Genomic DNA, 15,272 nt, shown 5'->3' with positions numbered 1-15,272 from the left:
CACAAATGCAATACTAATAGGGAATGACTATCTGAATTTTACTGCCTGGGATATTTCCATCTCATGTCTTTACCACAGATGCTGACAGGCCTTAATTATAAAAGGGAAACAGTAACTGATGCAAATAAATTTCACACATCGACTGCCTATAAATATGAAGCACTCAATATAAAACTAAAATCCAAGCCAAAATTGTGCCTCCACTGCAGAGAAAAGCAATATACTCTCAAATGTCATCACAGGAATTAACTGTACTTTCACATTCGGGCTGAATTTTGTAAAAGTACTCATGGCTTCGTAATTAGGGCACAGGTTTCTTTCACTTCCTAAAGCTTGGCTCCTTCTTAAATACATGGAGAATGTCTGGGATTTTGTGCCAGGTTGCATTCACTCCAAATTGTTAGAAGCTATTTTTTCAACAACATGCACCCCTGGTTTCGAATAGAAACAAACCATCCTAATCCATGTAGTCACACTCACACATCACTTCAACAGAGGTTTATGGTCCCAGTTACTTAACTCAAAATGATTTGATTTTGGTGTCAGTCATCATGTTAAGTCTGTAAAGGTCATGTAAAATTGGCAATTTTAATATGTTAACTTGCAATACATTAAGAGTCATTACTAATTTATGGGAAATCCAAACGTATTTGGACAATATGTACATACTTTGAACAACGACAGGATAAATCAACTCCATCAGACCAGTGTTCCTTAACCCCTTAATATTTACTTCATTGGTAAAGTTCTCTAGGACATCTTTCATGTTACTCAATAAAACTAATTCATTCATTTGTTTTTGAATATACCATGATATAACGTCCGTTATAACACACAGGGAAGTAAACACTCATTTTTTTTTGTTTGTGTAGGTCCATAACAACTACCAGAGGGTATTAGTCACAGCAAACACAAAAAATGAATAGTTGTGTCATGTTAACGACTCAAAGTGGCAGTGGGTGTGCAGACTTATTCAAGTTCAAACATTACAGTTGCATTTAAAAAAACATAGATCTGGTTCACAAATCACTTAACCACGTGGGTCATCGGGGTCACCACTTTTCTTGGTGTATCTTGGGCAAGTACAGCCTACTGGCGTTCATCTCTCTTCTGGCCATTTTGGGTAGGGATTTCCTTCCTCACATGAAACAGTACTGGTTTCCATGGTTACCAGTAAAAGGATAGGCCTTCTGATACATCACCCTCATCATTTGGTCACATTGTTGTCAGTGTAAAGCAACTTCTTCCTTATTAGGAATGATGGCATCCATCCCTCTCCAAGCCATTTTTTGCTCCCCCACATGAAACAGTTAGTGCTGGTTTCCATGGACAACAGTAGCAGGAAAAGCATCCTGATCTTACTCAGATACAGCACCTTCAACATCTGATTGCTGTTGGTGTCGGTCTAAAGCGTGTTTCTGCTCTTAAAAGACTAGCTCTCTATTACAAAATTTTGAACAGGCATGTTTTGTTCACATTACCACTCTACAATATGTTATACACTAAATATGACAAAAATACAAAATCTTCTTGAACATATTTAGAATAATTTTTCAATTTCATTCATTGGCATTTATATTGGTGGTGGTCCGTCACTTTGCAGGTATTGTAGCTGACAGACATTGTGGATAATGTAGTTTTTTTGGTCAGAGCACTCTTTTGTTCCATTTTTGTCTTTTTCAAGCTTTTGCGGACCACATAAAATCATGTGGACGAATTTGGCCCTCAAGACTTTGAGACACAGTTATACACACTCAAACACTTCCTCTTTTTGGACTTTACCCAACACCAAGAATCTTTTAGGCTGGGAGTTTCTTTCTACTCAATCCCACAACCTCAGTAGCAGTCAGCTGGTTAGAAGATGCCAGCCCAAATTTTTATGTCACATTTCCTTGTTTATCAGTCTGATGTTTCTGTTAAAATGACCTCAGATGTGCAACCCTGTGATTTTCCTTTTAAACAAAATGAGGAGAAAAGTTGTGACATCCTCTTCCGTTGACCCTTTCACTTGGGTTTGTGTGAACTTTGGTGACCCTGCTAGTAGGAAATTAAACGAGCAAAAGGTCAATGCCCTGTTATTGCTTTTTTAGGGAAGGGTTCAAGACAATAAAATGTTTATTGCGGTCTTCTTACTCCCATTATTCTGTGTATTCTTACAGACACACCGTGCTTTCAGAAAAGCTCACAATTTGATAGAAAACACATTTTCTTCACAACACGACTGCCATGTTGGCAGCCAGGCTCAGGCTCAAAATAAGCCATTTCTTCCAGTGCTGGAAAAAGGAGTATGGCCGATGTCACTTTTTTCTGGACATGTGTCTTTATTCCAAAGTAAAACCAAAATAGAATAAAAATAAAACAGCCTCACGTGTTCCGATTATGACAACAAAGGATTTTTGCATCCTGTCGGGCTGCAGCACTCCAGCCGTGTCGTTTGCTCCGGGGGCAGTTTGCCACTGTTTGCATGACCTGTTCCAATTTCCTCTGCAATTCACTCACCAAAATATGAGCTGTGCTATTTTTATGTTCTTTTGTTAACCACTTTGTAACTTTTGTGCCTTTGGTTTCTATGTTTCAGGAAAGGTTCCCAGGAGTCAGAAATGCAGTCACTATCCAGTCACTATTGAACTATTTTTACTTTAGCAGCACTTTAATAGGATTAGAATTGTCTTTGTTATCATTGATAGAACATAGCACTCGGATAAACATGTGATATTTTTTTTTTATTAGGATAGGCAAAAATCTACATAGTAGTAATTGGAGACTGGCCTAATTTGCAAGCAGTGCCATGAAAATAGTACATGAGCAGCAACATTTTGCAAAATATAAGAGTCAATGAATAAAATAAGAATATACTTTTTTCACTACTTAGGAAGGATTTATTTTACAGTCTTGTGTGCTTATTTAAGGTGGTAATAGCTCTGGGGAATAAAGTGTTTTTGAGTCAGTTAATATTGTTTTTAAGGGATCCAAACAATGTTGATAAAGCCTATCTCAGGGCCCTCAAACTAATTTTAAGTTCTAAGTTAAAGGGAGAAAACCACACAAAGTTGAACTTAAGATGCATCTAATGTTGTTTAAGCTTCAGTTCAGCACCGTTGACTATCTCCTTCCACACCACAGCAGTTCTTGGGTCTGCATTTGAGTAAAATAAGTGTTGATTAGCGCATGTGCGGCACAGTTCATGTCTTGGGAACCTCCCGCGTGGGTTCAAATCCAGCTCCGGACTTCCGGTGTGGAGTTCTCCCCGTGCTTGCGTGGGTTTCCTCCGGGCACTCCGGTTTCCTCCCACATTCCAAAAACATGCATTTCAGGTGAACTGGCCGGTCCAAATTGTCCCTAGGTGTGAATGAGCAAGTGAGTTGTCTGTCCCCGTGTGCCCTGCGATTGGCTGGCAAGCAGTTCAGGCTGTCCCCTGCCCACTGCCCGATGATTGCTGGGATGGGCTCCAGCACCCCCGCGACCCTACTGAGGATAAGCGGTGTAGCTAATGAGATGAGATGAGAATTTGAGATCATCTTATAAATAATTATCAATTGAATCAGCTAATCTGTTACATGATTTCTAGTCTGTGATATATGCACACTGCCATGGATCAAACCAGAAAGTAGCTAGATGATCTTGTTCCGTCACAGAAGTACATCAAACTCCAACAATAGACCCCTGGCCTATCTTCTCATTTAAGACCCCACTGTGTTTAATTTCTGATCTTACCAAAAGGAGATGCTGCAAATCGCAATTCACCAAGAAATATATTTGAATGTGATTGTGATCCCTTGATTCCTGCTTCTAAAAAGTAAAATGTATAATGAAGGACAATCTAGTTTAACAGTAATTATGGTACAAATAAAAACACAATTATAATAAAAGTAATCATTTCAGTGGTCTTAGTTCTCCACTAATTAAGATTGACGTAGAATACCTTAAACACAAATGCAATACTAATGGGGAATGACTGTCTGCATTTTACTGCCTGGGATATTTCCATCTTATGTCTTTACCACAGATGCTGACAGGCTTTAATTGTAAAAGGGAAACAGTAACTGATGCAAACAAATTTCACACATGTACTGCCTTCAAATATGAAGCACTTAACATAAAACTCAAATCCAAGCCAACATTGTGCCTCCACTGCAGAGAAAACCATAATTAATAATTGAATATACTGTATTTTTCAAGACTGACACATTTCAAAATAAAGCAATATACTCTGAAATGTCATCACAAGAATTAACTGTACTTTCACATCTGGGCTGAATGTTGTAAAAGTACTCATGGCTTCGTAATTAAGTCACAGGTTTCTTTCACTTCCTAAAGCTTGGCTCCTTCTTAAATACATGGAGAATGTCTGGGATTTTGTGCCAGGTTGCATTCACTCCAAGTTGTTAGAAGCTAGAAAATGCTTTGGCACACATGGCAATGGCACTTCATTTATATAACACTCCCAACGAAAACAAAATCCCTTGAATCGTTTTACATCCGAACACTAATTTAAAAAAGTACAATAAAACTAATAAAACTTTAAAAGGAAATAATGCTGTGTCTGATGTCATGTCATAGGAATAGTAGCTTAGGCAGTGAAGCACAGACTTATCTCTTCCTAGCCACATTCAGCGGGTCATATGGAATCCCAAGGCATTCCTATGCTAAAATCTTAATGCGTTTTTTCAGGGATTGGACATGTCTTGAGCATCTTACTTAGAAAGCCTCTAAAGTTTCTTCCTCAAAGATGCCCAAGCCACTTCATGTGACTCCTCTCAATGTGTAGGAGTAGAATTAGAATTGTATTCATTTTCATTGATAACAGCAATAATTACAATGAGATTAGGCGGAGCATTCAAGGATAAACATGTAATAAATACTCTCTAAGTCCACATTGTGTATAATTCAGCGCCTCATAGTGGTAAACATGAAAAAACAATACTTATTTAAAAAATAAGCGAAAATATATAAACTCTAATATAAAAGTAGATTTTTAAAAATACTCGTAGGTCAAGAAATTAGCATTTATTTTACATAACATGAGGCTCAACTCAGGGGAGCTGACATTGTTGTCCGGCATCTTGAGACTAAGGTTACCCCCCAGAACCAAAAAACTTGTAAAGGTCTAGGCAAAAAGACTAAAAAAATGGTGCTGTTGGGTCACTTTGAGTCCTCGTTGTTTTGTAATCTTCCCTTTGCTTTGCAGCACTATACAATAATCTGACTTCTGATGGTCAAATTTTACACAATGTCCCTTTAAAAGAGGACATTCATGTCATAAAAAAAATCTTTAGATAAATAAGTACACATACTTACAAGGTAGACTGGCTTAAGTGGTAAGTCCATCAAAACAATTGTGTATAAATGTTTTTACTATGTTTTCACCAGAAAAATCACAACGAACCAGGCAATTTCAACACTCGGGTCAACATGGGGTATTCAGCTGATTTGTTGGGCTACCTTGGTACTGGGGGCACCATGTTGGAGACCCCTGCTTTAAAAGGACAGTTTTTTATTTGACTGACAAGATTTTTCTACTCTTGTTTTTGTTTCCTTTCGCGAAGAAAAATTAAAAAAAAACGTGAAGAAAAAGATAGAACAAAGTAATAAAAAAAAGAAAGAATAAAAGAAAAAGGGATAAAGGAACAAATATTTAAATGAAGAACAAAAAAGGGGGGAAAAGATAGGAAAAAGAAAAAAAAATCTGTAAAAAAAAAGGGAAAAAAGGACAGATTTTTAGTTTATTTTTACCCATGGCAACAAAACTGACGACAATCATGTCAGCTTCCACTAGGTGAGGCTTTAGCCATGTAAAATGAATGCAAATGTCTCCCGAGTATTTTTAAAAAATGCTCGTTTTTATGACTACACACGTATTGTTTTCCTTATTATTTAAATCAATCATTGTTTGTTTGAACGAGTGAAGATTTTTTTTTTAACTACTAGGAAACACTAGATAACACACTCTCTTCTATCTCTTAGAACTCTGCGAGCAATCATATCCTTTTTTGTGGCCTTGTCCTTTAGGAGCGTATCGACAACCAGAAAAAGTCAGGACTGTGACTCATTTGGGTACCTTCCCTCACCCATTTTCAAATTCATAAATTAAGGGCATTCATCTGTTGACTGAGGAGTACGGCAGTCCGAAGTAGGTCTCTAAGACATCTCATCCCAAGAGTCAGCTGGGATAAGTTCCGGTTGACCCAGCTAACCCTGTGCTTGGTAGAAAATAAAAGAACTACCGGTAATGAGGTATTTTGTATTTGCAGACACTTGTTGCTTAGCAGACGTTAGTATTTCAAAGGCTAATATTGGCGTTCAGTCGTGCTATGCTGTTGCCATGGAAACAGGAGAGCGATACTGTTGGGTTAGTTTGTAACTTTGTAACAGTATTGGATAAATTATCCTTGAAACTCCTTTGAGATTACCCACTGAAATATCAATCATGATGCTATACAATCGATACTTACCGGCAGAAAGCCATCCGAATTACATCTTGATCTAGTTTACAGTTTCTCACAAAAGTGGGTCACGGAACCGTTTTCCTGAGCCGCGGCAAACTGATTCAGGAAAAAAGGGTCAATTTCACACTTTAACAGCATGGCAATAATGCTCTGAAAATCCAAGTAGGCACCTGCCATTTTACACCACAGAAATTAATAGAATGAAAAGAATACACCACTGATAAATGTTAGGATCTGTTGTACCAGCCCCTCAAGGGCCAGATGCAGTTTTGTTTTGTGAATACAAAAACATCTGTCTCTGTCTCAAACAGCACAATCGTTTCATTCAATATGTCTTTTTTTGGTCAAGGCTTGTAATTAGGTTGGGAAAGTAGTTCCTGAAGTTGGACCAGTTGAGAACCATTGATCTAATTGACTCTTTCCACCAGCCTCCTCCTGCTGCACCAGGCGTTTCATTTTGAAGTATGAGTGAGCTTTTGCAAACATTGCGTAAATTCCTTAACATGGGAGCCATCTGGTGAAAGGCATGGGAACTCGACATTCTTCAAACAAAAAAATGGCTTTACATTCCATTTTCACAGCTCATAACACTGAGCTTATTTTGTTTAACATTATTACAAGGTCCTGCCACTAACTGTGTTGAACATTTCATCAGTCTTACTAGGATCATTGGGTGCCCCTCTCTCTTGTGCTTTGAAGATTCTTCAAACAGCATGTGTTAGCTCGTATAAAAAAACAATTTAATGATTTGATGATGTTTATGTTTAGTTTAATAAAGTTTTTGGATTAAATTAATTTGTCTTCATTTCAAAGATGATAACTGCATTAAAACGGAGCTTCTAGCGTGCCTCCACCAGCACTAAGCACTCAAACTGTGGTGCAAAGCTCCCTCTTCAGGACACATTAAAACTTGCAGCAGTGTCAAGTCGTGTTTGTTTGTACAGCCCTCTATCACAAGGAGTCTCAAAGGGCCGAACAGACATTAACAATAGATTACTTTATGTGCCCAAAAAAATCAAGCTGTGCGGTGTTCATGTGCGTGTTACATCTAAGAGAAGAAATAAACAAACAAAAAATATGCCTCTATTATGAAATATTGAACGTACGTCCACTAGTCAAAACAGTGGTCGACGAGTTAACTTACCAAATCGCATTTGCTTATCATCCTTCCTCGAGGATTAAAAATAAACTCCAGTGACTAGAAATTTACTCTTATGATCCCTAAAGGGAACTGTAGTGTGTAACTTTCATAGCTGGTTAATCCTGATAGATAAATTGAGGACTTAGCTTGATTTGAGGGCGAAGAAGTTGCGAGTACCTGGTAAATATTGAATAAAGTACTGTCATCTCCCTTTTTCATGCTCCTGTTATACAGTGCCGTAAAAAAAGTCTTTGTCTGCTTCCTGAATTCACTCACAAAAGTTTCAGGCCAAAGAAATATAACCCAGAGAAATGCAAAATCCCTCATTCATTTTCTCTAGTCAAGTCAAGTCATGTTTATTTGTAGAGCACTTAATCACCAAGAGTCTCAAATGGCTGCATAGACCACAGATTATTGCAAACCACAGACTATTATTACACCATCTCCTCATCTAAAACCTACACGAGAGCAAGGAAAAACTCAAAAACCTCAACGTGGGGATAATGAAAAAAACCTTGAGAAGGGACCGCACATGAGGTAATCCCCCTTTCAGGATGACCAAGTTGCAATGGATATTGCATTAACAAATTATACAAAGATATTGTCAACATACAATAAAGGTTATTCATATGCTATAGAATAGAAGTGTGTTTTAAGCCTAGATTTAAACCGTTCCACTTAGGTAGCAGATCGAATCTCAGGGGGCCCGAATGGAGAATGCTCTCGAACCTACGGATCTCTTGGCTCTTAGGATCCCTATTTTAATCATATCCTTTTCTTCACAGGTATGGAATGGACTGCCTGATTCAGTTTGAAGATTTTGCGAATACAAACGCTTTCCGCCTTCTTAACAAGTACAGAAACAAGTACTGTACATTCAACGATGACATCCAAGGTAGCTGGCCACACTAAACCTTGTTGTCTTTTCTCATTACAGCTGGATATTTGAGTCGTGGTATTTTTATTATGTTTACGGTGTACTGTACATTTATTTGATCCTAATATATGCAAGACACTAAACCCACAATCCCTCTAATAGGCAGGTAGGCTTCTGTATGGCTGCTTCTGGCTATCGGTGTGCAAGTGTGTGTGTGAAAGGGGAAGGTGTGAAGCGAAATGGAGGTTTTCCGTGACTAATTAAAAGCACTATACAAATGCAGTCCATTTAAACCGGATGCACTAAAGCAGGGGTTGCCAACCTTTTTGAACGTGACAGCTCCGTTTTTGTTACTGATTATCACGAAGGCTACTAGTTTGAATGCATCTCTAAAATATCAACTTGTGCTTTTTCAATGTGGATACGATGTTATTATTGTATTATTACCAGGTTGTAATCATTAGAACTAGGGTTCAAATAAGCACAGTCAACCACTATTTTTTTTTAAACGCTGATCATATCAATGATTTTATTGCCAGTTAGAAATCAAATTTCTTAGGAAATTGCTATCACTGGTGAACTATTTTCAGATCCAGTTGAAGGGTTACTTTTCAGGGACTGCTGTACCATTTTGGAGACCCTCTGCACTATAGTAATTTCTCCTCTGGGACCCTGTGGCAAATTTGGGCATGTAGTGGAAAACCAACAGATGGCAAAGACCAACATAAAAAGCACTACAATTTTTCAGAGAGACCACACTTTGTAAACCTGGAGAAATTTACTAAATGTACTATTTCGGTGTCCGTACTAGAGAGAAGACATTAATGCAAGGTGGACTTCTGTAAGGCTTCTCCGTTGTAGTATGCATAAGTACACCCTAGTAGAGATTTCCACCGGTTAAAGGGACAGTGTGTATTATTTGACCACTAGATTTCGCTGTATTGTGATTTGCAACCAAAACAAAAAATAAATGCAAGAGCCGGATTCCTAACAGAGTTAATACTACAGATATATATTTTTAATAGATCTAACAAGGATCCTGTGTAAAAGTTGACCACTAGATGCCGCTGTATAATTTAGTGCAACCATTAATGAGTGCTTTTAAGCACAAGAAACAATACAAATTAAGGAGGTTCAAAGTCTTTTATTTTCATATTTTCACAAGGGTTTTGTTTTTGTCCAACAGTAGCAGCAAGATGTTAAGATGATGTTCTTAATATGTGAAATAAATATTTTCGGACTAAAAGTATTTTGAAAGATTCATGTTTATATGATTGAACAAGTATTTTTTTTAATATATTCGCTAGATAATACACACTCATTTTTTCTGTTTTATTCAAGAAAGACACATCACTACCGGCATGACTGTAGCTCATCATCAAATGATTTTTAACTTTTGGTATTGTGTAATTCTCAGGCACTGCTGCAGTAGCAGTTGCAGGACTTCTGGCGGCCCTTCGCATCACCAAGAGCAAAATGAGTGACCACACTGTTGTGTTCCAAGGTGCCGGGGAGGTGGGTCAGATTTACACACTCAGACTTTGTAATCAATTTTCAAGTCTATTGAATATCACTTAACGTAAAAACACTAGAGAAAGACTGGTATTTGAAAAAAATATCTATTGTTATATCCCTGTCATGTTTGTACCAGGCAGCAATGGGGATTGCAGACTTGATTACAATGGCCATGGAGAAGGAGGGCCTTGCTAAGGACGAGAGCTTGAAAAAAATCTGGATGGTCGATTCCAAAGGCCTCATTGTCAAGGTGACCTTATTGAAATACTCCTGTCATCGTGACATTTGCACTGTCTACCCTTGATAGCATTTCCATTACCTGGTGTGCCATACCCTCAAAGGACTGCACATGCTCCTTCTACATGAGTTAAATCTCCAACATTTGTTACATACACATTAATAAGTTATGCAAATGATTTTAAGCACCCAACAAATCATTAAGGTTTATTGGTAGATAGTCGTAAAGTTTGCCATGCGTTACTCTTCTTAACTCTCCACATGCTTAAGGGTCGAGATCACCTGACTCATGAGAAAGAGAAGTTTGCTCACGTGCACCCCGAAATAAGGACACTGGAGGACGTGGTCCGTGAACTGAGACCCACCGCTATCATTGGTAAATCACAGCAAGTCAATTTTGTTTTGTCAACACACAATCATGGCGCTTAAAGCATGAGCTAAAGTCATTCTTATGGATAGATGACTTAAATGCTAAAGGTTGGGACAAATTTTCACCAGTCAGACTTGGGGCTACTGTATATAAATGTTAAGTTCAGATAAGCAAGCAGCTTATCGTTATCCTTCATTAGCTGCACCGCTTATCCTCAGTTGGGTCGCAGGGGTGCTGGAGCCCATCCCAGCCATCTTTGGGCAGTGGGTAGGGGACTCCCTGAACTGCTTACCAGTAAGTTGCAGGGCACACAGAGACGGACAACTCACTTGCTCATTCACTCCTAGGGATAATTTGGGCCGGCCAATTAACCTGAAGTTTTTGGAATGTCGGAAGAAAACAGAGTGCCCTGAGGAAAGGCTTGCAAGCATGAGGAGAACATACAAACTCCACACAGGAAGGTTTGATCCCATGACCTCAGAACTACGCAGGACACACGCTAACCACTGCGCTGCCGTGATGCCCGGTATATAATTGGCACACACCAAATTCAGGTTAATGTGTCTGGTTGTTTCCTTTAATTATTTTTTTCCATAACCAAATTGTGTAATTCACCTAAGACTATGGGAGGGGTTATTAAAACTAAGGACTTTTTCATTTTTTCCAGTAAGACCTACTTATAGCTACCCCCTATCACCTTATACTCGCACTTTCTTATTTGTTTATTTACATTTTTCAGTGGACTATATTCAGGGTTTGGTAGGGTTACTTTAACTGGATTACTTTCAATTACTTTTGGATTACTCCAATACCAAATATGCTAATAAAAGACAAAAGAAACTAATTATGATTACAAATTCTAAATTTTGTGCAGCCTCGGGAGTAATGGAATACATGGAACAGCAAAAATGATGTTGGCAGGCTGTTTGGATTTATTTTCATTTTGTTTCTGTCGCATTTTATGTTAGTTTTGCCGGAGTTCAAAGAGATCAAAGCCAGGAGAGAAAGCTTACCACGTGCTGTGAGTCATAATTTTATTCATATTTAGTTTCTTTTGTCTTTTATTAGCATATTTGTTATTGGAGTATTCCAAAAGTAATTGAAAGTAATCCAGTTAAAGTAACCCTACCCAAACCTGACTATATCAAGTTCCCCAACTAACAGGTTCCTGTCCAGTTCGGATCAGGGTTCCCATACATACATATATATCTGTTTTTTCTTACTTATTCGTAGCTTTTGTCTTAACTAGACTGCTCTTGATTGGTTAGCACATCCAGCGCATGGTTCTAAGGCCAGTGTTCAATTCCAGCTCCCGGCCTCCCCGTTCAGAGTTTGCATGTTCTCCCTGGGCAAGCGTGTTTTTTCTCCGGGCACCCCAGTTACTTCCTTGTTTCAAAAATATGTTGATAGGTTGATTCACGGGTCAAAACTTTCCCTCGGTAAGAGTGAGCGTAAGAGCAGTTTTTTCTTCTGTGTGCCCTTTAACTCGCTGGAAACCATAGGCATTGCCCCCTGGCTTCTGATGGCTAAGATCGGCTTAAGTGAGGATAAGCGGTGCAAAAAAAAATGGATGGATAGACAACATTAAAATAAGAGAAATATTAAAAGAATAGCAGGAATAAAGAATCAGTGTCCCGTCTCACAAACCCGCTTTCTAGTATTTCCCATCAGCGTGGTGTCAGTGTGTCGATTCTGTGAACCGTCTTTGTGTACCAGGTGTGGCGGCCGTGGCCGGCGCTTTCTCCGAGCAGATCATCAGGGACATGGCCTCTTTTAACAAACACCCAATCATCTTCGCTCTCAGCAACCCGACAAGCAAAGCAGAATGCACCGCCGAGCAATGTTACATGTTTACGGAGGTACTGTGGAAATGTATCCACACTTGCATTCAGAAAAAGCATAATCTGCACTTGAATAGATAATAACATGGTCCTTGCTCTATAGGGGAGGGGTATCTTTGCTAGTGGCAGTCCATTTGAGCCTGTCACCTTGCCTGACGGGAGGACGCTTTACCCTGGCCAAGGAAACAACGCGTACATCTTTCCTGGTGTGGGCCTCGGTGTCATCGCCTGCGTGATTCCGCACATCACTGAAGATGTTTTTCTTACTGCTGCTGAGGTAGCAATGACCTTTGACACGGGCACACATTACTTGAATAAACACCACATTCAAACATTATTGCAGTTACTAATACAATATATATACATTTGAACTTGTGCATTAGATTGTGTAAACATACACTGAGAAGTTTCTACGCAGCCGGTCTCGAAACGGTGTTGCACACTTCAAAATGGGCTATATGTCTGTAATGGTTAAAAAAAAATTTACAATTTTTTGGGGGGGAGGGGCTTCGCAGATTTTCACTTTTTGCGGGTTTTTTCGGCGAAACGTCAGCGAACGCAGGATAAGGCGGCCAGCTGGATGGGACGGGGGGGGGAGGTTGAGTCGGCGGAGGTCATTCCCGGGCTGCGCGACGGAGCGAGTTCGGCGGACGCGGCGGCACCCTAATAAGGATAAGTGGTGCAGATAATGAGATGAGATAAGATTATTAGTTTTTTGTTTTTTGTTTTTTTTTTAAGGTGCACCGCTACTTCGCGGATTTTCACTTATCGCGGGTGGTTTTCGTCCCCATTAACCGCGATAACCGAGGTCTTACTGTGTATATATATATATATATATATATATATATATATATATATATATATATATATATATATATATATATATATATATATATATATATATATATATATATATATATATATATATATATATATATATATATATATATCATCATCTCATCTCATCAGCTGCACCGCTTATCCTCAGTAGGGTCGCGGGGATGCTGGAGCCCGTCCCAGCAAACATCGGGCAGTGGGCAGGGGACACCCTGGACTGGTTGCCAGCCAATCGCAGGGCACACGGGGACAGACAACTCACTCGCTCAGTCACACCTAGGGACAATTTGGACCGGCCAATTCACCTGAAATGCATGTTTTTTGGAATGTGGGAGGAAACCGGAGTGCCCGGAGGAAACCCACGCAAGCACGGGGAGAACATACAAACTCCGCACAGTAAGGCCGGGAGCTGGATTTGAACCCACTTAGGAGGTTCCCACGACCTCAGAACTACTGTGCCGCACTCGCGCTAACCGTATATATATGTCTATGCATATGCTGACCGCAGTATAAAATTCATTTGTACGACAGAACATTAAGAACAAAAAAATCACCATTTCATCAGATGATGGCAGTAGCCCTTTGGCCCTTTGTCTTTGGCTTTCTGTGTGAATTTTAGCCCACCCTATTTCCGTCATGGCGTCTGTAAAAAAAAAAAAAAAAAAAAAAAAAAAGAAAAGTTAACTGTGAGGGCCACTGCTTCCACGACAAGCGGAAGATGGAGTATTTTTTTCACCAAAATCTGAAACAACTGTGTCTGCCTAATTCGCAAGAGACTGTGGCTGTTTTCAAAGAATATATATCAAATGGCACTGACAGACGAAACATGCTCACGAGAAGCTTAATGGAAACAAAGGCTATGAAAAGGTGAATCAACTGGAAGATGTTTTAACGGCACAGCAGCGCTTTTTCAGGAGATCTGTGAGTCAAATGAAAATGCTACAAATGCAAGCTATGAGGTCGCGACGCTGATCGGCAAGCACTGCAAACCTATAACAGAGGGAGAATTTATTAAAGAATGTTCAAAGAATGCCAGGCTGAATAATTGGCCCTTACACATTTTCAGCTTACCAAATGTGGAAAGTTTGGACACCCCCGCAAACACTACAGCGACATCTAGTGGTCAAATGTAACACAGACCCTTTAAATGGGAAAAAAGTTGGAAAAAAGAGCCTGTCAGCAAAAGATTCTTCACATTTTAAGCAAAAAAATATTATATTTCTGTCAGATTTCAGTTGTGACATACTGTGCACTTCCTTTGTCTGTTTTCATGTTTGTTATTAGTCCAAACACATCGTCGATGAGTCTGATAACGAGTTAAATGTGTTTGCTGTAAAACAGGCACTTGCTGACCTTGTGACGGAGAAGGACCTTTCGGAAGGGAGACTGTATCCTCCTCTCAGCTCCATCAGGAAAGTGTCTCTGGTGCTAGCAGTAAAGGTGACGGTTCAGCTCATGTCCATTGACATTTCCTTGTATGGCGCACGAGTTTATTTATTGAAACGTGTATTTTGCAGATAATCGAATACGCCTACGAGCACAACTTAGCCATGCTTCGCCCAGAACCCTCCGACAAGCAATCGTTTGTGCGCTCGCTGGTTTTCGCCACCGACTACGACGAATTTACTGCAGACTCGTACCGGTGGCCAGAGGACAGCATGACAGTGCGCTCGTGCAAACTTTGACTTCAAATAAAACACTCATACAAATATAGTTGTGTACAATATTTGGGACACAAAGACACTTTTGGCTTTTTGGTGTAGCTGGATGATTTTTTTTTTGCATTTTTTCGATTGTTAAGATCATTTTGGATATAGGGGTGATTGTAGTGTGATTTGGATAGAAAGGGTTTTTTTCACTTTAGAACAAGGATCTCAAACTCTTAGCCCAGGGACCATTTGCGGCCCTCGGGATGATAGTTTGAAACCTCCGCCTTGATGATATAGTTAAAGGGACAGTGTGTTTTATTTGACTGGTAGATGTTGGGGTATTTTGTGCCACCGAAAAC

At 39.4% G+C, this 15,272-nt stretch overlaps 1 protein-coding gene across 3 annotated transcripts in view; it reads left to right on the top strand.

The window, feature by feature from the left end:
• me1 (malic enzyme 1, NADP(+)-dependent, cytosolic) overlaps positions 1-14,973 on the top strand; it is an 89,884-nt gene extending 74,911 nt beyond the window's left edge. For all 3 annotated transcript variants that reach the window (XM_088326454.1, XM_088326455.1, XM_088326457.1), the window contains 8 exons: positions 8,373-8,482; positions 9,882-9,979; positions 10,116-10,229; positions 10,487-10,592; positions 12,303-12,445; positions 12,531-12,704; positions 14,606-14,704; positions 14,782-14,973. In XM_088326454.1, coding sequence (XP_088182580.1) covers positions 8,373-8,482; positions 9,882-9,979; positions 10,116-10,229; positions 10,487-10,592; positions 12,303-12,445; positions 12,531-12,704; positions 14,606-14,704; positions 14,782-14,949 — 1,012 coding nt within the window. In that variant the 3' untranslated portion in view covers positions 14,950-14,973. The remainder of the gene's footprint in view (positions 1-8,372; positions 8,483-9,881; positions 9,980-10,115; positions 10,230-10,486; positions 10,593-12,302; positions 12,446-12,530; positions 12,705-14,605; positions 14,705-14,781) is intronic.
• The last annotated feature ends 299 nt before the right edge of the window (positions 14,974-15,272 follow it).

The sequence above is a fragment of the Urocampus carinirostris genome, chromosome 2 (assembly GCF_059441175.1).
Source record: "Urocampus carinirostris isolate Australia breed hairy pipefish chromosome 2, RoL_Ucar_1.0, whole genome shotgun sequence".
In the NCBI taxonomy this organism is placed as follows: Eukaryota; Metazoa; Chordata; class Actinopteri; order Syngnathiformes; family Syngnathidae; genus Urocampus; species Urocampus carinirostris.
This window is presented reverse-complemented; position numbering and strand designations above follow the sequence as displayed.